Genomic DNA, 24230 nt, shown 5'->3' with positions numbered 1-24230 from the left:
CCCAAGCAACTTCGTAAGAATACTATCATGGAGTAGCCACATAAACTGATAGAAGTTGTAAAAAAGCAGAAGGAAAAATATTCAACTTCACAAATAAGCAAAAATAACATTCATTTGGGGAAAGATGAGAGTCCATAACATGTTCATCATTGAAAAAAATCCAACTACGGAAAAAGTTATTTGAATAGGCATTCATAAAATCATTTACAATAGCAATACAAGAAATAGATTAAAATGTAAATAAAGAAATTGTTAAAGTAAAGCACATGAAAAAATGCTCAACATCACTGATTATGAAAGAAATGCAAAGCAAAACTACCATGAGATACCACCTCTCACCAGTCAGAACGGCCATCATTAATAAGTCCACAAATAACAAATGCTGGAGAGGGTGTGGAGAAAAGGGAACCCTCCTGTACTCTTAGTGGGAAGGTAAACTGGTACAACCACTATGGAAAACAGTGTGGAGGTACCTTAGAAAACTATACATAGAACTACCACATGACCCAGCAATCCCACTCTTGGGCATATATCCAGACAAAACTTTCCTTGAAAAAGACACATGTACCTGTATGTTCACTGCAGCACTATTCACAACAGCCAAGACATGGAAACAACCTAAATGTCCATCGACAGATGAATGGATTAAGAAGATGTGGTACACACACACACACACACACACACACACACAAAATGGAATACTACTCAGCCATAAAAAAGAATGAAATAATGCCATTTGCAGCAACATGGATGGAACTAGAGACTCTCATACTAAGTGAAGTAAGTCAGAAAGAGAAAGACAAATACCATATGATAGCACTTATGTCTGGAATCTAAAATATGGCACAAATGAACCTTTCCACAGAAAAGAAAATCATGGACATAGAGAACAGACTTGTGGTTGCCAAGGGGGAAGGGGAGAGAGTGGGACGGACTGGGAATTTGGGGTTAATAGATGCAAACTACTGCCTTTGGAATGGATAAGCAATGAGATCCTGCTGTATAGCCCTGGGAACTATACCTAGGCACTTATGATGGAGCATGATAATGTGAGAAAAAAGAATGTATTCATGTATGTGTGACTAGGACACCTTGCTGTACAGTAGAAAATTGGCAGAACACTGTAAACCAGTTATAATGGAAAAAAATCATTAAAAGAAAAAAATAAATAAAATTAAAATGTCCTTGGAAACAGGAAAAAAAAAATTGTTAAAGTAACCTGATGGACTAGGCAGTTGTTAAAATTCATGATTAACCGAACTATAATGACTTGGCAAAAAAACACTCATGCTATATTACTGAACAAATTGAGAAACACATTACATATATACTAAGAACAAAGCTATGCTAAAGAAATGCATACATTAAAATTTATATAAAGTAGAAAAAACACCAAATTGCTAACTATATAATTGAGAGTTCTCTAAGTTTTGTTTTTCCCCTTTCTCATAGTTTTCTTTTTTCTTTTTTTTTTGGTCTTTTTGCCTTTTTAGGGCCCCACTTGTGGCATATGGAGGTTCCCAGGCTAGGGGTCCAACCAGAGTTGCAGCCACCAGCCTACACCACAGCCACAGCAACGCCGGATCCTTAACCCACTGAGTGATGTCAGGGATCAAACCTGTGTCCTCATGGATGCTAGGTGGGTTCATTAACCACTGAAACACGATGGAAACTCCTCTATTTTCTAGTGTAATTATTTCACTTTAATCATTAAAAACATCTACATAGAAAGAAAAAAAAAAAAACACAGCCTATGCATCTCCCCACTTTTTGGTATATTAACATCGTTTCACAGATTTAAGAACTGGCTCCTGGGGAGTTCCCATATGGTGTGGCGGGTTAATGATATGGCTCTGCCTCCTTGGTGGCACAGATTCAATCCCCAGCCTGGCGCAGTGGGTTAAGGATCTGGTGTTGCCACAGCTGTGATGTAGGGCACAGCTGCAGCCGAAAAAGAAAAAAAACAAAAAAACAAAAAAAAAACTGGTTCTTCACGTATCAGAAAGCGGGTAGTAGTCTTCCTAAGTATAGGGCAATCAACACAATGATGGCAAAGGCTCTCACCAGGAGGTGTCACTGTAACTAAGTGATAAATAGATGTTTTAAAAGCTCACCCTACCAAGGAAGAAGTTTAAGCAGAAAAAAAGGGGCAAGAGTTGTTGGCATAAATTTTTAATAATTTTAAATAATTCAGACTGTCTCTCCATCAAAACTTCTTCCCCCCCCCCCCCGCCCCCGGTTTTGGTAATGTTTCCTTACTGAACACTCTCCAGTTTCATATTATTATGAATCCAAAGTTATAGGATTCCCGTTGTGGCACAGTGGAAACGAACCCAATAGGAACCATGAGGTTGTGGGTTTGATCCCTGGCCTCGCTCAGTGGGTTAAGGATCTGGCATTGCTATAAAGCTGTGGTGTGGGTTGCAGACGAGGCTCAGATCTGATGTTGCTGTGGCTTTGGCATAGGGCCGGCAGTCACAGCTCCAGTTAGACCCCTAGCCTGGGAACCTCCCTCCATATGCTGAGGGTGCAGCCCTAAAAAGACAAAAGACAAAAAAAAAAAAACTCACAAAGATACAGATTTCCCTATTTTCCATATCTAAGAAAAGTAAGGATTTGAAAATTTGATCACTATTAGTAACATACCACAATTCTCTCTCTCTCTCTCTCTCTTTTTTTTTTTTTTTTTTGTCTTTTTCTAGGGCTGCACCTGTGGCACATGGAGGTTCCCAGGCTAGGGGCCCAATTGGAGCTGTAGCCTCTGGCCCATGCCACAGCCACAGCAACATGGGATCCGAGCTGCGTCTTTAACCTACACCACAGCTCATGGCAACGCTGGATCCTTAACCCACTGAGTGAGGCCAGGGATTGAACCTGAAACCTCATGGTTCCTAGTCGGATTCGTTAACCATTGAGCCATGACGGGAACTCCCATACCACAATGCTTATAAATTCCAAGACTTTTATTACGTACTTCCCATTTCTGTCAACATCATTCCATAGTGAAAATTGTTTTTAAGACAGAGAAATGAATTAGAATTGTCTTAGCTTTTCCCCCAGCTCTCACCAAACTGATGATTTCCTGAGAAAGGGACTCACTTTAACATCACTCCCAAGCTAGCTATAATTACCTATTATTATTTAGACTGGTATGATTTAAAGTCCTTTTAAAATAGATGATATATACCAGAGGAAAGCTGTAGGGGAGGAGCATAAAGGTGAAGAGAATATAGTCATTTGGTTTAACAAGAACAGTAAAGTATAAAACAGGAGAATAATAAAAATGAATTTTGGGAGAGAGGATTAAGATGGCAGAATAGAAGGACTGGAGCTCAACTTCTCTCCTAAAATCAACAAAATTCACAATTAACAGCTGAGCACTCTACACCAAAAAATGAATTTTGGACTTATTTCATGTCTCCATCACCTCCCTGATTAATGGAGAGGTGAATACAATTAATTTTCCCCCTCACAGGTTTTAAATCAAGTTCTTTTGACTGAATTTCAAACTGTTCATATCCAACTGATTTTTTTTTTTTTTTGAAATTTCTTTTTGAGCCATACCATCGGCATATGGAAGTTCCTGGGATGGGGATCCAATCGGAGCTGCAGCTGCCAGCCTACGCCACAGCCATAACAACTCAGGATCCAAGCCTCATCTGCAACCCACACCACAGCTCACAGCAATGCCAGATCCTTAGACCACTGAGTGAGGTCAGGGATCAAACCGCATCCTCATGGGTACTAGCTGGATTTGTTTCCACAGAGCCACAATGGGAACTTCCCAACAACTGACACTTTAAATTACTGAGAGCCTCTGATGATTAAAATTAATAAGGACCATTAGATACACTGTAATGCACTATAATGGTGCAACTGGACAAACCTAGGTATGAATCCTGGTTTCACAACTTACTGGCCAAGGAATTTCTCTAGGAGTTATTTTCCTTACTGGCAAAAAGGTTTCTGGGCTATGTAATAAAAATTAATATACAGCATACCTAGCATTATTTCTGGCACTTAGGTGTACTTAGTAAATCACTGTATATTAGGGAAATAAAAGAAGGGCTGATGTGACTTTTAATTTTTTTTCTCCCATCTATACATGTACCCTTACTACGAACAGTATATTCTTTCGAATTTATCTAGAGGAGTTGTAACATCAAATTCAATCATTAATGTCTAAAACAGCAGCAATAAAAGAATACTGTAAAACAAAGAATAAAATGCACAGTAGTCTAACATTTTGTTTCTAACCACTGGATTTATCATTGAAAAAGAATAAGCACATTCAAGTCTTCAATTATACGTAATTCCTATTAAAAATAGCTTGAGGGTGATTAGCAATGCAGAAATAACTGTTCTGAATGCAGTGTAGTTTTGAAAAGAGAAAGAAAGAGTGTGGATAAGATCTCATGTTTTCAGAAAATTTCCTGGATAAAGTACAACAAGGAGATGCTGTGTGATGATAAAAGCACGCAAGAATGCTGAAGCAAAGTAGAGATGTACATAGGAAAGATAAGGGCCTTAAACTCAAGTATCCTAGAGACTGTCTTTTACTAATAAGACCAAATTAATTTCTCTAGTAGAGCCTGAAGAAAAATGAATAGTATCCATCTATCATATTCTATAAGATTCTAAAAAATATTTATAGTACTATTAATAATGGAAACCAAAAAGGGAATGAAAATATCCAAAATCCTACCATCCCAAGAAGTTAACCATTATCACTTTTTCATCTTCCCCTCAATCACTATTTATCTACACAAAATAAACTTTACCTATTTGTAATCAGAATACAATAAAATTAAGCATAAAAATCTGAATATTAAAGAAGTAACTCTTCAGGAGTTCCCATCGTGGTGCAGCAGAAACAATCCAACTAGGAACCATGAGGTTGTGGGTTCGATCCGTAGCTTTGCTCAGTGGGTTAAGGATCTGGTGTTGCCATGAGCTGTAGTGTAGGTCACAGATGCGGCTCGGATACTGTGTTGCTGTGGCAAAGGCCGGCAACTGTAGCTCCAACTGGACCCCTTGCCTGGGAACCTCCATATGCCTTGGGTGCAGCCTTAAATATATATAAAAAAAGTAACTCTTCAGATCCATACTAGCCTGAGATCCCTGATGTGATCATGTTAAATAGGCACTTACATGTTGGGTATCTTTTAATAACAGGGTTCTCTAAATTTATGCATGAGTAATGCCCCTAGTACAATTACATAATCTGATACAGTAATCTGATATTTTAACTCCTCCCTAAGCATAAACTCCAAGGTAACTTTTTTTTTTTTTAGGGTTGCACCCACAGGGCACATGGAAGTTCCCAGGCTAAGGGTTGAAGTTCCCAGCCACAGCAATGCAGGATCCGAACCACCTCTGTGACCTACACTGCAGCTCACTGCAACACCGGATCCTTAACCCTCTGAGTAAGGCCAGGAATCAAACCTGGATCCTCACGGACACTAGAAGGATTCGTTTCTGCTGCGCCACAGTGGGAACTCCTCCAAGGTAACTTTTTAATATAAAAACTAGACTTCCCATTGTCAGAATTTGTTCAGATTATAGATAAATACTAAAAGCGGATACTCCCATTTATATCTAGTATTATGAAACACCATAGCTTTAAACTGCCAACAACAATATGATAAAAGGATAAAAGATGGAAATGTTATGCCATGAAAATATAAAGGTGCTCATCTATGCATCTGCGTACTCTTTTCCCTAAACTGGTTTCCTTCAACTTTTGCCTTAATATGGTAATGACAAATTCAAATATATGCAATGTATTTAATGTATTTTGAGATTTCTGTTCTTTTTTTGTTTTTGTTTTGTAAATAGTTTATCTGTTGGTTTCCTATTCTTTTAATATTGATTATGCAATGAATGTTAAGACAGTTAAGACAGCCACTATAAAAATTACTGCATGGAGTTCCTGCTGTGGCACAATGGGTTAAGAATACAGTATTGCTACAGCAGTAGCAGAGGTCCCAGCTTCAGTTCAGATCTGATCCCTGGCCCAGGAATTTCCATATGCTGCGGGTGCAGCCAAAAGAAAAAAAAAAAAGAACTAATGCACGTAAGTCGATAGGTTTCCTACATACAAATAAGAGCCAGTTAGAAGTAAAATGGAAGAAAACTATAATATACATATTTAAAAAAAAAGAAATAAAATGGAAAAAAGATTCTATTTGCAATAGCAACAAAAACTATAAAATACTAAGTTTAAACTTAGCAAGAAATGCGTAGGATCAATAAGAAAATAATGCAAATACAGTAGGAGTCAATCAAAATTAAAATTCCAGGAGCTCCCTTGGATCCGGCTGTGTCACTGCAGCGGCTCAGGTCACTGTTGTGGCGTGAGTTCGATCTCTGGTCTAGGAATTTCCACATGCCATGGGAACCGCCAAAAAAACCCAAAAAATAATTCCAGAAAAATTTACCAGGGGAAACTGACAAAATGTGTCCAATTCATCTGTAAGAATATGAGGATAATCAGGAAAAAATTTTTCAAGTAGTAATGAGGGAAAATATTAAAAGTTTCATAAAGGAAAAGATAATAAAACAAAGTATCAAAAATAATAAAATAAAAACAGGCAACTCACAAGAGAAAACAAAAGCAAATTTAAAAAAGATATTTAATTCTCTAATAATCAGACAAGGCTAATTAAACCAAGAATCTTTTTTCCACATCATATTGGTAAAGATTAATATCAATGGAAGAATAAATTGCTAGCTTTTTGAAATCCAGTTTAGTTGTAAATATCAAAACACAAAGGTATAAAAACCACACCACAGCTCATGACAACACCGGATCCATAACCCACTAAGCAGGACCAGGAATTGAACCCCAATCCTCATAGATACCAGTCAGGTTTGCTATTACTGAGCCACAATGGGAACTCCTCAAAAACCTATTTTAAAGTACACAATTCATTGGCACTCAGTGCCTTCACAGTATTGGGCAACTACCACTTCCCTCTATTTTCAAAACTTTCATCACCTCTGAAAAACTCCTATACCCATTAAAGAATCACTCCTCATTCTCCCCTCACTCCACTTCCTGGCAACCACTACTATATGGATCTTCCTATTTTAGGTATAACATGTAAATAGAATCATACAATATGTGACCTTTTTTGGTCTGGTTTCTTTAACTTAGCAGAAGGTTTTCCAGGTTCACTCATACTGTAGGATGTACCACTACTTCATTTCTTTTTATGAAATGGATATATCACTTTTGTTTATCTATTGGACATTTAGGTTACTTCCACCTTTTGGCTATTATGAATTGTGCTGCTACAAACATCTGTGTATAAGATTCTGCATGGACATATGTTTTCATTTCTCTTAGAAATACACCTAAGGAGTTCCCACCATGGCTCAGTAGAAAAAAATCTCACTAGTAACCATGAGGATACAGGTTCAATCCCTGGCCTTGCTCAGTGGGTTAAGGATCTGGTGTGCCATAAGCTGTGGTAAAGATCACAGAAGTGGCCTGGATCCTGTGTTGCTGTGGCTGTGGCACTGGCTGACAGCTGTAGCTCCTATTTGATTCCTAGCCTGGAAACTTCCCTATGCTGCAGGAGCAGCCCTGAAAAAAGGAAAAATACACTCAGGAGTAGAATTATTCACTTACAGAATTTTAATCTAAAAAGTATGAACAAGGATGTTCACCAAAGCATTGCTTATAACACTGAAGAGGAAAAAAAAAAGTACCATTAGTAGGGTTAAGTATACCCTAGTTCAAACATACTATGGAATTCCCAATCATTTAAAGTGATGATGCAGATGTATACTTATCATTATTTATGGAAAAGATTTTTATAGTGTTCAGTAAAAATAAGATTATGGCCCATTGTTGCGAGTTCCCAGCTCTGATTCTACCCCTAGCCTGGGAACTTCCATATGCTGCACGTGCGGCCCTAAAAAGCAAATAAATAAATAAATAAAGTCTCAAACACATCAGAAAAAAAAACAAGAAGGGAGGAGTCCCCATCGTGGCTCAGTGGAAACAAATCTGACTAGCATCCATAAGGACTAAAGTTCCGATCCCTGGCCTCACTCAGTGGGTTAAGGATCTGGCCTTGCTGTGGCTGTGGTGTAGGCCAGCAGCTACAGCTCTGATTTGACCCCTAGCCTGGGAACCTCCATATGCCTTGGGTGCAGCCCTAAAAAGACCAAAAAAAAACAAAAAAGAAAGGAACGGTCAGGGAAATAGATCACATCTTCCTGATTGTAGGGAAAAAAAAAGAAAGAAGGGAGAGTAATACCCCTCCACCCCAATGACACAGCTGACTTTCATGTTTTCAACAGCGAATACTTATGTGTCGGATTCCTTTGTCATTTTGCTCCTTCCTTTCTAATGTACTGATCATATCATTTACAATTCATTTAATTACAGATTAAATTCAAATTAACTGATCTGGTTACAACAAATTCTGATTCATAACTAAGTTTATAAAGAGGATAATTAACCATGCCTTTTACTTCTTTTTTCCCTACTATTTGTCTTAAGTTACAAATTTAACTGAACTAGGTCAAAAACATTATTTTCAGACTTGAGAAAAGTTCTAACAAAAGAAAGTAGGAACATACCTTAACATAATAAAAGCTATTTACAACAAACCCACAGCAAATACAATACTCAGTGGAGAAAAGCTGAAAGCTTTCCCACTAAAATCGAACAAGACAAGGATGCCCATTCTCATCACTGTTATTCAACATAGTATTGCAAGTCCTAGCCACAATAATCAGACAAACAAAAGAAATAAAAGGTATCCAAACTAGAAGAGGTAAAATTGTCACTGTATGCAGATGACATGATACTATATACAGAAAACCCAAAGTACTCAACCCCAAAACTACTCAAACTGATCAATAAATTCCGCAAAGTAGCAGGATATTAACATGCAGAAATCAGTTGCATTTCTGTATACTAACAATGAAATATTAGAAATATACAATACCTTTTGAAATTGCACCCAAAAAAATCAAATACTTGGGAATAAACCTGACCAAGGAGGTGAAAGACATATGCTGAAAACTATAAAATACTAATCAAGGAAATTTTTTTTTTTTTTTAGGGCCACACCCATGGCACACAGAGGTTCCCAGGCTAGGGGTTGAATGGGAGCTGTAGCCTCCAGCCTATGCCAGAGCCAGAGCCACGCCAGATTCAAACCACATCTGCAACCTACACCACAGCTCACGGGGACACCAGATCCTTAACCCACTGAGCAAGGCCAGGGATAGAACCTGCAACCTCATGGTTCCCAGTCGGATTCGATTCCATCGCGCCACGACGGAAACTCCCTGAGGAAGTTAAAGAGGAATCAAAGAAATGGAAAGATACTCCATGCTTCTGGGTTGGAAAAATTAATATTTTAAAAATGGCCATACTACTCAAAGCAATCTACAGATTCAATGCAATCCCTATCAAATTATCCATGTTATTTTTTTCACAGAACTAGAACAAACAATCCAAAAATTTATATGGAACCACAAAAGACCCAGAGTTGCCAAAGCAATCCTGAGGAACAAAAACCAAGAGGAGGCATAACTCTCCCAGACTTCAGGCAATATTACAAAGCCACAGTAATCAAGACAGTGTGGTACTGGTACCAAAACAGACATACAGACCAACGGAACAGAAAAGAGAACCCAGAAATAAACCCAGATACCTATGGCCAATTAATCTTGACAAAGGAGGCAAGGCTATAAAATGGGAAAAAACACAGTCTTTTCATCAGGTGGTGCTGGGAAAACTGGACAGTCGCATGTAAATCAATGAAACTGGAACACACCCTCACACCATTCACAAAAATAAACTCAAAATGGCTTAAAGACTTAAAAGACAAGACACTATTAAACTCCTAGAAGAAAATATAGGCAAACATTCTCTGGTATCAACATTACAAATGTTTTCTCACGTCATTCTCCCAAAGCAACAGAAATAAAAGCAAAAATAGGAGTTCCCGTCATGGCACAGCAGAATCAATCTGACTAGGAACCATGAGGTTACAGGGTCGATCCCTGGCCTCCCTCAGTGTGTTAAGGATCCAGCATTGCTGTGGGCTGTGCTGTAGGTTGCTGACGAGGCTCGGATCCCAAGTTGCTGTGGCTCTGGCGTAGGCCGGCAACCACAGCTCCGATTAGACCCCTAGCCTGGGAACCTCTGTATGCCACGGGTGGCCCCTAAAAGGTCAAAAGACAAAAAAAAAAAAAAGCCAAAATAAACCAATGGGAACTAATCAAGCTGACAAGCTTTTGCACAGCAAAGGAAACCATTAAAAAAAAAAACAAAAAGACAACTTAAAGAATGGGAGAAAATAGTTTCAAATGATGCAACTGACAAGGGCTTAATCTCTAAAATATACAAACAACTTATACAACAACAGCAAAACAGCCAACAACCCAATGGAAAAATGGCAAAAGACCTTAATAGACATTTCTCCCAAAGAAGATATACAGATGGCCAACAAGCACATGAAAAAATGCTCAACATCACTGATTATGAAAGAAATGCAAAGCAAAACTACCATGAGATACCACCTCTCACCAGTCAGAACGGCCATCATTAATAAGTCCACAAATAACAAATGCTGGAGAGGGTGTGGAGAAAAGGGAACCCTCCTGTACTCTTAGTGGGAAGGTAAACTGGTACAACCACTATGGAAAACAGTGTGGAGGTACCTTAGAAAACTATACATAGAACTACCACATGACCCAGCAATCCCACTCTTGGGCATATATCCAGACAAAACTTTCCTTGAAAAAGACACATGTACCTGTATGTTCACTGCAGCACTATTCACAACAGCCAAGACATGGAAACAACCTAAATGTCCATCGACAGATGAATGGATTAAGAAGATGTGGTACACACACACACACACACACACACACACACACACACACACACAAAATGGAATACTACTCAGCCATAAAAAAGAATGAAATAATGCCATTTGCAGCAACATGGATGGAACTAGAGACTCTCATACTAAGTGAAGTAAGTCAGAAAGAGAAAGACAAATACCATATGATAGCACTTATGTCTGGAATCTAAAATATGGCACAAATGAACCTTTCCACAGAAAAGAAAATCATGGACATAGAGAACAGACTTGTGGTTGCCAAGGGGGAAGGGGAGAGAGTGGGACGGACTGGGAATTTGGGGTTAATAGATGCAAACTACTGCCTTTGGAATGGATAAGCAATGAGATCCTGCTGTATAGCCCTGGGAACTATACCTAGGCACTTATGATGGAGCATGATAATGTGAGAAAAAAGAATGTATTCATGTATGTGTGACTAGGACACCTTGCTGTACAGTAGAAAATTGGCAGAACACTGTAAACCAGCTATAATGGAAAAAATAAAAATCATTACCAAAAAAAAGATATAGTAGTATAGTGGAAAGGATACTTACTCATCTGAAGTCAAAAGATAGTCACTTTGTAAATTTTGTCAGTGACCTCTGGCAAGTCACCTAATCTTTCTACACCTGAGGTTGTCAAAAGGATTAGAGGGGATGAGAGTTTCCAGCTCCAGCAACCTGCAGTTTAACCGCTAGTAGAATTGATAGTTTGGTTTAACTATTTTTTTTTTTTTTTGGCCACACCCATAGCATATGAATGTTCCTGGGCCAGGGAAGGAATCTGAGCTGCAGGGACCTATGTTACAGCTGTAGCAACACCGGATCCTTAACCTGCTGCACCTTGGTGGGAACTAACTGTTTTACATTTGCGAAGAGCTGCAGCTTCCGAGCCCACAAGGCCAAGTCAATGAAGAACAAATGGAATAATCTGAAAAGATACATCTCAATAGCATTTAACCTTATTTATATTATCTGCAACAAACTTTCCTTTTCTCCCCACTATAGGGCGGCATCCTTGGGATATGGAAGCTTAGGGGTCAAACATGAGCTACAGCTTCAGGCATACACCACAGCCACAGCAACACCAAATCCAAGCCACACCTGTTACCCTTACACCTCAGCATGCAGCATCGCTGGATCCCACTGAGCAAGGCCAGGGATTGAACCTGCATCCTCATGGATACTAGTCAGGTTCTTAACCCACTGAGCCACAACAGGAACTTCTATTTGCAGCAAATATTTATCATTTAAAATTTTTTTTCAGAGATTTAGATTTTCTAGGATTTTTGTTTTTTGGGTTTTTTTTTTGGTTTTGGGGTTTTTTTTTTTTTTTTTGTCTTTTTAGGGCTGCACCCGCAGCATATGGAAGTCCCAGGCTAGAGGTCAAATCGAAGCTGTAGCCGCCAGTCTATACCACAGCTCAGAGCAATGCCAGATCCTTTAACCCACTGAGCGAGACCAGGGATAGAACCCCATTTCTCATGGATACTAGTCAGGTTCGTTACTGCTGAGCCACAACAGGAACTTCAGAGATTTAGATTTTTAACTGTTTTCTCATCTTGTAAAGGGCAAGTCTTTGTTCTTGACCCCTTCTTCAAAATCAATAAATTATTATTTATTTTGTACATATATATAGGGTGAGAAGGATTCACAGTAAATTAGACAGGCACATCCAAACTTATGAAACAAGTAATACTGCTTGGTTTCCATAACCCATTCAGTTTTAAAACACTGGAGAGAAGTACACATTCAAATTACTACCAAGATTTGCAAACTTTCCTCAAAAATTTTTTCAGGGTCCACCTTCTGCAGCTCCATACCAAAAAAACAAACAACCCCATCAAAAAATGGGCGGAAGATCTAAACAGACAGTTCTCCAAAGAAGACACACAGATGGCTAAAAAACATATGAAAAGATGTTCAACATCACTCATAATCAGAGAAATGCAAATCAAAACCACCATGGGGTACCACCTTACACCAGCCAGAATGGCCATCATCAAAAAGTCTACAAACAATAAGTGCTGGAGAGGGTGTGGAAAAAAAGGAACCCTAGTACACTGTTGGTGGGATTGCAAATTGGTGCAACCACTGTGGAAAACAGTATGGACATTCCTCAGAAAACTAAAGATAGAACTACCATTTGATCCAGCAATCTCACTCCTGGGCAACTATCCAGAGAAAACCACGACTTGCAAAGACACATGTACTCCAATGTTCATTGCAGCACTATTTTCAATAGCCAAGATGTGGAAACAACTTATGTGTCCATCGACAGAGGAGTGGATCAAGAAGATGTGGTACATCAGACACAACTTAGAATAGATATACAAGGAGATCCTGCTGAATAGCATTGAGAACTTTGTTTAGATACTCATGTTGCAACAGAACAAAGGGTGGGGGAAAAAAATGTAATTGTAATGTATACATGTAAGGATAACCTGACCCCCTTCCTGTACAGTGGGAAAAAAAAAAATTAAAAAAAAAAAAAACTAAGACACCCCCTGTGCCTTTAGCTCTATACCTAAAAAAGGAAATGATGAATTCACACATTTGTGTTGTCAATAAAGCATACTGCTAAAAAAAAAAAAAAAAAAAAAAAAAATGTGGTACATATACACAATGGAGTATTACTCAGCCATTAAAATGAACGAAATACCAGCATTTTTAGCAACATGGATGGACCTAGAAATTATCATGCTAAGTGAAGTCAGCCATACGATGAGACACCAACATCAAATGCTTTCAGTGACATGCGGAATCTGAGAAAAGGACAGACTTGAACTTCTTTGCAGAACAGATACTGACTCACAGACATTGAAGAACTTATGGTCTCCAGAGGAGACAGTTTGGGGGTGGGGGATGTGCTTGGGTTATGGGATGGAAATCCTGTGAAATTGGATTGTTATGATCATTACACAACTACAGATGTGATAACTCCATTTGAGTAATAAAAAAAATTTTTTTTTCAGGGTCTTCTACGGGTACCAATTCTTAAAATCCAGCATAGTATTAACAATGTAGGCATAGTGTGGACCTATATCTTTTAAAATAATGCTTTGATGGGGGAGTTCCCATTGTGGTGCAGTGGTTAACGAATCCGACTAGGAACCATGAGGTTGTGGGATCGTTCCCTGACCTCCCTCAGCAGGTTAAGGATCTGGCATTGCTGTGAGCTGTGGTGTAGGTCACAGATGTGGCTCGGATCCTGCATTGCTGTGGCTCTGGCGTAGGCCAGCGGCTACAGCTCCGATTAGACCCCAAGCCTGGGAACCTCCATACTCCTCGGGAGCGGCCCCAGAAGAAAAAAAATTAAAATAAAATAATGCTTTCGGCGGTAGGGGGATTCACTGAGGGTATGGGATGGAACTGCTAAGAAATTTGGTTGTGATGATTGTTGTACACCTGTAAATGTAATAAAACTCACTAATAAAAGAAAATAATGCTTCAGAACACCAAGGCTTCTGTAATAGTGCTAAATGTTAGAAAAAGGAATTAGTACTATTGCAACAAACCTTCTGTAAGAAATATGAAAAATGCTTGTTTTTCAATTAAACAGCAAATTGACAATTTTTAACTATTAATGTTTACAGACACCCAATCAGTAACTCATAAAGCATTATGTAATAAGTCTTTTCTACGAATGTTCATCTTACATTTTAAAACATTTTCAGGGAGGGAAATGTTTTAAAACAATTAGAAGGAATGAGCAGAACTAAATTTTTAGTAGCAAGATTTACACACTGCTTTACAAAGAACACTTAAAGGGAAAGGGAGATAGGAGAACAGATCAGATACTAAATTTTTCTGCAACACTAGTCATTCTTGTGCTCTTGTTATTTAATTAAGAACTAAAATGGCCACATTACACAATGCAACGTGATTTTTGCAATGACGTCATTGACAGAAAGCCACTGGAATGAATAAATAGGAGCAGTTGAAAAGGTCTGAAGACTGCCTTTTCAGTCTTCAAATCAATCAAGGCATCTTAAGTTTTAAAGGAGACCTTTTCTACTTAAACTGAACTCATTCAAAAAACACATAAAATCATGCTAAGAAGCAAATACAATATTAAAGAAAGCAAATGATGCAGAAACATTTGTTATATTTAATAAAAGTATGTTATTTTAAAATAGAAAATTCTCTTATGTGATCTTTTTGCACTAGAATGATAATTTTGAACATTTAAATCATCTAAACTTACTTATCACTAATGTTCAAATGCACTAACTAGTCTAAAATACAACTTTTTTAACAAATTAGAACTCAGCAATCTGACCCCAAGTTTAGTGACACTGCTGGCAAACCAACTCTGGTATCACATTCAACCTAACTTCTAAGAGACACTCTCCTGACCTCGATAAAACCAAGCAGATGTGAAATTTTTATTTTTAGTGCTTGAAATTTGCTTCTTGAGTGAATTATAGCCATCAAGGAAATATGTTCTATTCTCCTGCCAAAGCCAAGCCCTGCACTCTTTATTAGGCAGAACTCCCACTAAGTCTTCCAAACTCAGTCTTTCAAAGTCACTGCCCCCACCCCCCCAACCTGGGGGAAAAGTTTTCTGGATCTAGCAGTGGCTGAAAAAAAAAATCTGAAGCTTTAAACTTAAAAAAAAACTACAAGAGTACAACACCAAAATGAGAGGAAAAGGTGCTGATAAAGGAGAAAAGATATTGATTAAAAAAAAAAGAAAGAAAGAAAAAGCTGCTAACTTAACAACAACAAAAACTAAGAGCCCATAGATCATTTCACTGTCTGGAAACTAAACTCAGTTTACTGGGTGGTCCTTTCTTCACTAACACTCACCCGGGGCAGAGCCAAGAAAAACAGGAATAGAGATGGCTGGCTTATTTTGGTTCTAAATTTGGGCCTTTACCTGTATATTCAGCAAACAAGTAAAAAAAAGTGAAAGTCAACAGGAGAGCTTAGAAGATTTGTATTTACTTATTTGTTTGTTTGGGGGTTTTTTGTTGTTTTGTTTTTGTTTTTGGCCGCACATGGGGGATGTGGAAGTTCTGGGCCAGGGACTCAATCTGAGCCACATCTACAACCTATATGCCACAGCAGTGGCAATGCTGGATCCTTAACCCACTGCACCACAGCAGGAACTGCTTAGAAGATTTTTATTTTTTTAATTAATTTTTTAATTTTTTTTTGTCTTTTTGCCTTTTCTAGGGCCAATCCTGTGGCATATGGAGGTTCCCAGGCTAGGAGTCTAATCGGAGCTGTAGCCACTGGCCTACGCCAGAGCCACAGCAACACAGGATCCGAGTCTGCAACCTACACCTCAACTCACGGCAATGCCAGATCTTTAACCCACTGAGCAAGGCCAGGGCTCGAACCCACAACCTCATGGTTCCTAGTCAGGTTCGTTAACCACTGTGCCATGACGGGAACTCCTGGAAGATTTTTAAAAGATGATTTTTAAAAATAAATGTAGAAGAGTTCTCTGGTGGTGCAGCAGCTTAAAGATCCAGCATGGTGGCTTATGTGGCTCAAGTTTGGTCCCCGGCCCAGGAACTTTCACATGCTGTGGCCCAAAATAAAACAAAATAAAAATAAATAAATGTAAACAAAGTAAACACCATGGAAGCTGCAGTCTTCCACACCATGTAATAACCAAGCCTCACTTTGTAGAGTACTCTCTACCTATCTATATCTTACAACATGACTTCACATCTAAGGCTCTTGCCAGTAGGTTGAGTTCTTCCAATAAAATGACTATATACTAGAAAAGGGGATAAAATGAGATGCTTTGTAGCAGCCAGGCAACAACTTAAGAGCACTAAGCTTCCAGGAAATGACTGTATTATCTTTTATTAAGGATGAAGTCAGATCAATTGAAAGGGGGAAAAAAAACACTCCACAACTATAATTAACCAGAAAGGAGGAAATTTTTACCTTCAGAATCTACTACTGATGAAGCAAACAATCTCAACTCTCACAAAATGGCCTTTTAGAGCCTCATTCTCTCCTTCATGAACATCAAGCTGTTGTTAGCTTATAGAAAGGCATGCGTTTTCTAGACCATCAATAACAGGTAAGTAGCCCTATCCCATGACATATTAAATAGCAGACTTCCCAGTGCATGATTTAGCAATGAGTGTCTCATGATTGTTCTTTAGAGCTTAAGTTATAAACCTTTTAAAAATTGCAAGGATCCAAATTATTACTAACTAGCACAATCTCAGCTTTGCTATCCACTGAAGAGTAAAATTGCTAGATACAACAACCTAAAACCAAAACGGAAACCAACACACAATGTAGATTACCCAGTGTCTTATTTTCCAGGCTGTTGCATTTAGTTTTTATTAAACTTACTCCATTTCTACTCTCATAATTTTTAACCTATAAAACACTTGCCAGTTCTAGAACATTAAATTTCAAAGAACACAGATATCTTTTCTAAGACATTTTTAACAATCTAAAGGATCTCTCATGTCCCAAGTTAAAACAGGTAATTCCTCAGACGAGAACTAACAGCAAGTAGTTTCATCACTTAAATGCTTCTCAGTATCTCAAAATCCTCATCTAGAAAATAAGACAGTTGTATGGAGAGATTCCTCAGGTCCCTTCTAGCTCTAACTTTCTATCCCAAGATCTTCAATTCACTAAGAAAATTACTGTCTGTTAAGGCTCAAATGTAATCGTTTTAAATATACTACAAAGAATCTAAGAAATTTAGGGAATTTGAGCAGACCTCCCCACCAGAGATCTTCCTAAACTGCAGGAGGCAGGAAATAATGGTTGCCTATTTGTTATCCTCTCTTACATAATAACCAGTCTAAATGGGATGAGAACTCCATAATAAAAGTAAAAAATAAGCCCACACATATTCAAAAAAAAAAAGTTTAAGTTCAGTGGTATTAAATTATTTCCCATTATAAACTGCATATATCATGCCTTAGTATAAAAGTGTATACACACAGATATATATCTTTATTGTGCTTTATTAAAGATTAGCTACATCACGACAGAATTTAAGGTGATAAATTCTAAATAACTTCCATCTTTTTATAAACAGATGTTTTAAATTTCAAATTAACCAATAGTGAACGTAGTTCAAAATAAATGACTGAATAGTAACATCAACAGATACATATATACCTCTTTCCAGACTTTTGCCCCCTTGCCCCCTTATTCCCAACTCCTCTCACTTCTACCTCCCCACTTCATTCCAGGCCCCATTCCCTTTTTCTCCCTTCCTTGCACTATACTACTTTCGAAGCAGTCCAGGAAATGGTTCTCTTATCTAGGAAATATCAAAATCACCTAGGAAGCGTATTAAAACTACACATTAGCACAGGGAACTATGTCTAGTCACTCATGATGGAGCATGATTATGTGAGAAAAAAGAACGTATACATGTATGTGTAACTGGGTCACCACGCTGTACAGTAGAAAATTGACAGATCACCATAAACCAGCTATAATGGAAAAAAGTAACAATCATTTTGTAAAAAAACAAAAATAAACATTAGTACTTTCAGGGTAAGTAAGACTTGAAAAAATTAAACCCTGATTAACCAGCTTGCTCAGAAGGTAGGCTATTCTGGTTGACTAAAGATTAACTAGGAAAGTTATTTTGTTGAAAAATCCTTTGGAATCCATTATCATCACTTTTCCCTTGCTTACGGTTCATGAGAAATACCTGATGACTTAACAACCTTAAGTTTATAATCGATTCCTCTCCACAGGAATGAGCCCTCAGGCCAAGTAAAGCCCTCAAGATAAGAATGACTTTACCTTCTTTTTAAAGGATTATAAACAAACAAAAAAGTACATGTAACTGAGACTATAAGTGGCCCGCAACGCCTTAAATATTTACCATCTGGGCCTTTGTAGAAAAAGTTTGCCAATCCTTGCTCTAGAGCATCAAAAGCACTGGAAGTATAGAGACTCCAAGGACACTGCCTAGAAGTGCTCCTTTCTCATCAGATTAACTGAAGGGGAAAAGTTTCCATTAAGTCAGTTCCAAATGATTTAAAGAAAATCATTGCTACTTCTCTGACTTGCCCTCAAGAAAGTGTTACCCTCAAAAGGTTCTACTTCGTTCTTTAGACTCAATAGTTTCAGCTGAGATGCTAGGTAGCTCTGGAAATAAATGCAAAAGATCTGAACTCTTACCTGAGGCATTTGCTATAGCCAAGGGCAGGCTTGGAAGCTGGTGCACCTGGATTCCCGAAGCACCCAATGCACTGAGGTTAATGGTCTGGAGGCCAGGCATGGAGGAGAGTTGAGCAGCATTCACAGTGACTGTGCCAGCAGGGATGGAGGCAGCTGAGGCAATGGGTGTAAGGGTGGTACTGCTGCTGCTGGTCTGCCCCAAGGAAACACCCTGCATTGGGGCCAAGGTGATTGTCTGGGCCTGTGGGTTCTGAACTTGGAGGTTCTGCAGCTGAAGAGTCTGCCAACTGACCTGTCCATTGGGCCCCACTGTTGGTGTCCGGATGATGATGGGGCCAGAGTTTGGAACGGCCTGAAGCTGAAGGTTCTGGAGGGTTTCCTGGGAGATAGCTTGAGTTGTGAAGGTCTGCCCTGACAATGGCGTTGCTTGGAGAGCCTGGAGGGCCTGTCCACCTTGAACTAACTGAGGCTGGATAAGAATTTGTTGTTGTTGCTGGGTCTGCTGGTTTTGCTCTCCCTCTTTTTGCTGACTTGCTTGCAGTGAGCCTCCAGATGTCTGGTTCTGCTGGATGTTCAGAGCATCAGACCCCTGTAGCCCACTGACCCTCTGTGGTGTCTGGCCTTGAGAGTTGGTCCCTGTTGATCCGCTGGTGGTAAAGTTCATAATTCCCATGTTGCTGGTGGTAGTAGTTGTTGAGTAGCTATTGGCATTGGTGAAAAAGGAGCTGGAACTGGCTTGTGATGATACCAAACTGGCAGAACTGATGGCAGTCCCGGAGGTGACAGGCTGTGAGCCACTCTCTTGGGACCCGGAGCTGCTAATCGTGACTGCCTGAGAACTAGGAGTCAAGGTAGCTGCAGAAACGCTGTTGACAGGTAGCAAGGTAATATTACCATTCAGGGCCACTGGTACATTGGTCACATACTGAGTCTGTCCTGAGAGTACATTATTAGCTAGGCCTTGGAGGGGGACAGCCTGCTGGAGTAGATTTGGCATAGCAGCAATGATGTTGCCTCCACTTCCTCGATTTGTGATGATCTGTTGGTTTGCACCTGGTATGATCTGTATCTGACCTGAACCATCCTGCTGTACTTGGGCCCCAGTGGCAGCAAACTGCAGCTGTTGCCCATCAACCGTCTGGAACTGTGGGATTACTTGATACTGAATATTAGGCATCACTCCAGGCAGTCCTGTTAGGACTTGCTGGTTCTGCAGGTTGGATGTGGCAGCCACGACATACTGCCCACCAGAGACAGTGCGATTCTTGGAAGACTCACCACCATTGTTGCCATTGGTACTGCTGCCACTTTGTTCCTTCGAGGTAGGGGTAGCCCCAGAGGAGGAAGAGATGATCTGCCAGCCATTGGCACTCTGGGAGAGCTGTGTGGCTGTGAGGTCAAGCTCACCTGTGCTCCCGGACTGGCCTGGGCCCTGGGAGTTGTTACTGTTTTCATTGGGTGACTCAATTCTGCTGCAGGTTGCTGCCAGCAGAGCCAAAGGGGATGGCTGGGACTCCTGGCCAAAAATAAGGGAGAGGAAAGAGATTAGTTTAGTGACACCAGCTGCCAGCCCTGGGGGCAGTAGAAAAAAATAAACAGTAAAAAAAACCCAAAATAAATAAATAAACAGCAAAACAGTGCCCCCCCCAAGCAAACAAAAAGCCAACCTATCTACACTGCTGAAATTTGAAATTCTCATCTTTGGGGATCTCCAAGTCACTTGTCTCTGTACTTACTTCCCTATCTGTAAATTAGCCCTTTCCTAAAAATTTTTTTGTGAAAAGACAATCATCTAAGAATATTTACATCCTCTCAACACGATGCCCACTCTGTCCAGATGATCACCTACCTGCCCTCCTCCTCCTCCACCGCTGCTGCTACTGCCTGTGCTGCTGCTTCGAGCCTGAGAAAAGGCACCACCATTACCACTGCCCCCATTATTGCCACCAACTCCTTTTTCAATCTTCACCACAGCTGTCATTTCATCCATGGAGTGATCTTGGTCTAAAAAGAATTAAAAGATAACTTAAAGTTGGGGAAAGAAAAAAGATAAAATGAAGAAGGGTAAGGAAGACTAGGATGAAACAAAAATGACTAACAGGAAGGTGAAAGTCCCAGTATTTAAACAAACAAACAAAAAAGGATTGGGGAAGAAGAGACAGCTGTAGGGCTAGGAAGACCTGAACTGGGCCCCTTGGTGCCAAAACTGGGCCGCAGTTCTCCCTCGTACAAAATTAAACTCAGAAAACAATGAAAAGGTGCTTTTGGTATAGACAATGTAAGGGTCCGTGGACATGTTGAAGGAGTTTAAAAGTATCCTGCGGGGAAAAAAAGGAGAAATATAGATAAGGCATAAAACATGTGGGTGGATGGAAAGCTTGCTCAAATTAGGGTCAAAGGAGATGGAGAAAGGGAAGAATTCAAGTGTAGAAAGTCACAAGGGGAAAGGAAGGGGAAGGAGAAAAGATGAGATAAAAAGTTTTGTAGGGGGGAACATTTGTGAATAGTAGAAAGGGGCTAAAGAGGTCCAGGGGTTAGAAATCAGGAGTTTCGGGGCGGACAGAGGGCGGGCCCTAGAAGGAAAGGGCGGTTTCGGGGTGAGGGGCGTGGAAAGGGCGGGACGGTAGGGGGAGGGGTAATCTACGGGGGGGAGGGGTAACCTTCGGGGGGGGTTGGGGGAGGAGGGCCTTGGGGCCGGCGGCGACCAGAGGGCGGACCAGGGAGGCGGTTGGCCCGGGCGGGGCCTGCACTGCTCGGGCCGCCCCCGCGGCTCCAGCCCCCGGCAGGAGGAGCCTCAGGCGGGCGGCCGAGTAGTGGGGGGTAAGGCCCGTCCCCCGTGGCCGGGGCGGGCAGGGGGCGGGCGAGGCCACGCTGCCCCCTCCCCCGGGGCGGGCGGCCCATCCCCCTCCTCCTCCGAGGCCCCGCCACTGCCCCTTCTCCCTCCCTTCCCTCCGCCCCGGGCGGGACCAAGGCCGCCGCCGCCGCCTCCCGCCCGCCCCCCCTCACGGCGGGGACCGCCCGGTCGGCCCTCGCGCGCGCCCCCTCACTCCCCTCCCACCCCTAAGCTTGGAGTGGACTCATCCTTACCGCTCATGGTGGCAGCTGAGGGACGAGCTCAAGGGGGTCCTGTCCGGGGGGGTTGGGGGGGGCCAGGAAAAACGCGGACGCTGACGAGGCAAGCGAACCCGGACCGGACAGGGAGGGGGGGGGTAAAGAGGAGGGAGCAGCGCGCCACAAGCCCGGCCTAGGCCCCGCCCCTCCACTGCTGCCCCGCCCAATAAGGGAGGGTGAAAGGAGGGACTTGCAAAAGAAAGACAGGCAAATTACCCAATGGCGAGACTCGTTTGCTCTCTAAGGCGTGTAAGACAAAGTTGCGTGCGTGGTGTCCGCCCAAAAAGGGCGCCCTCTCAGTTTTAAAAGCCAATGAAAGGTGCAGGAAGTGAAGATAGGCGGGATTTAGAGATGATAGGCTTGGAGAGAAACCAGTCAACTGCCAGGCGGGCTCGCTGAGACGTAGGGATAGGAAGGGTTTTCATTGGAATGACAGAACAGCGACCAACCAAAACCCTGGGCAAGCCTGGGCAAAGTCCTGGTGGGAGGTGGTAAAAAGTAGACAGGAATGGGATAGGATGAAGCTTATCAAAACCAATCAGAAATCAGGCGGGCGGCCAGGAAAATTATGATTGGATTAACACTGAAAAGAGACGCGCTAGGACACAAATTGACGTGAATAAAAGCCAATTGAATGCTGCTTAAACTGTGAGGGCGGGAACCTGGAGTAGGCAGGGGAGAATTGGCGGCTGCTTCAGTCACTCAGCCCAATGAGGCAGCGAGGGAAGCCAGGCACCGCCTCCGGCTTGGCCAATGGGCGTTACTAGAGGCGCCAGTTGTCGGGGAGGTAACAGGGCTGTGCCAAGAGGAGTCCGTCGCCATTTTGGCCCTCCTCTGGGGACGTCTTTACCGTGATTAGGTGGCAAGGCTTCAGCAGAGCCCTGCAATTCAACAAGTGTCAGGGCCGAGCCCCGCGGCGCGTCGCATTTCTTCCTCGACATCAGGGCTTGTTTGAGTCTTCACTTAACCGCTTTTAAAAGTACCTCTCAGGTCTCCCCCCTCCGCGGTGGGCGGACTGGCAGGCGGATGCCTCAGAATATGGTGTAAGCCCTGTGGGTGCTGGCGCAACGAGATCTGGCGAGGGCGCTCATACAGTAGGTTAATAACGCACTGACCAATTTGCAAGGTCTTTGTGAGACTCCAGCAAACGCCATTTTACTAAATTCCCCCAAAGTTGATAGCTACTTAAGGCCGGTTAACTCTTCGAGAGCTTGCTTTTGAGGCTAAAGAGTGTTGGAGGACTTCCTGGAGTTCGAGGTCCTGTAAGCTGCTACCCCACCCCCGCCCCTGCCTCTACCCCGTAATTGTAAATACCGTTTAAACATAAAGCAAGTAGCCAGATAGAGTGCCTGCTTTTTGCAACTGCAAAGGTTAGAGGTGATTTTTCCCGAAACACCTGAATTTCTGGCTACTCATTCTGCCTCTCCTTTACCCTAGTTTTGGTGGAGGCAGCCTGCGTGGCCTGTCAATAACATAAAGCCATTCTCTTTCGCCCTTGTAGGTTCTATGTTGCCACTTCATTATCTACAACTCGGCACTTCTCCATATTACTATCATGTCTTAAAGTATGGATTCCCGAAAACTGAGGCCTCTACTGCTTTGGGCAAAGCCTGAAGAAGGTGAATGTTGGAATTCCCATTGTGGCTCAGTGGGTTATGAAACTGACTAGGATCCATGGGGACGCGGGTTCATTCCCTACCTCGCTCGGTGGGTAAAGGATCCGATCGCGCTTTGCCATGAGCTGTGGTACAGTCACAGACATGGCTTGGATCCCACGTTGCTGTGGCTTTGGCCTAGGCTGGCAGCTGCAACTTCGATTTGACCCCTAGCCTAGGAACTTCCATGTGCAGCAAGTTAGGCCCTAAGAAGCAAAAAAAAAAAAAAAAAGGTGAATTCCTACAGCGTTAGGTACCTAGGGCATCTAGGCATCTTGGCATTCCTTATGTCATTCTCTTAAGGAAGATGTTAGTATTAGAGACAGTATGTATTTTGTAAATGAAGATATGGAGGCTAAGAAGTAACTTGTTCAGGATCACAAGCTGAGATGTAGTGTCAGATTCCAAGCCAGAATAGGCCCACAAAAAGTCTTCTATGAATCCTTAAGTCAATA

General features: G+C 41.3%; 1 protein-coding gene across 2 annotated transcripts in view; it reads right to left on the bottom strand.

The window, feature by feature from the left end:
• Nucleotides 1-22201, bottom strand: part of SP1 (Sp1 transcription factor) — a 45911-nt gene extending 23710 nt beyond the window's left edge. The window contains exons 1-3 of one of the 2 annotated variants that reach the window (XM_005652567.4): nucleotides 22097-22201; nucleotides 20859-21013; nucleotides 19010-20525 (exon numbers count right to left, since the gene is read on the bottom strand). In XM_005652567.4, coding sequence (XP_005652624.1) covers nucleotides 19010-20525; nucleotides 20859-21013; nucleotides 22097-22103 — 1678 coding nt within the window. In that variant the 5' untranslated portion in view covers nucleotides 22104-22201. Of the gene's footprint in view, nucleotides 1-19009; nucleotides 20526-20858; nucleotides 21014-21189; nucleotides 21598-22096 lie in introns of those variants that run through there. The other variant, XM_005652569.4, reaches the window with a different exon arrangement.
• Between the last annotated feature and the right edge of the window lie 2029 nt (nucleotides 22202-24230).

This window comes from Sus scrofa, chromosome 5, assembly GCF_054392235.1.
Source record: "Sus scrofa isolate SSC_HxYL_T2T_F1_AM1 chromosome 5, Sscrofa_HxYL_maternal_Yorkshire_Landrace_v2.0, whole genome shotgun sequence".
Lineage (NCBI taxonomy): Eukaryota > Metazoa > Chordata > Mammalia > Artiodactyla > Suidae > Sus > Sus scrofa.
Note: the sequence above shows the minus strand (reverse complement) of the source record. Positions and strands in the feature narration are given on the sequence as shown.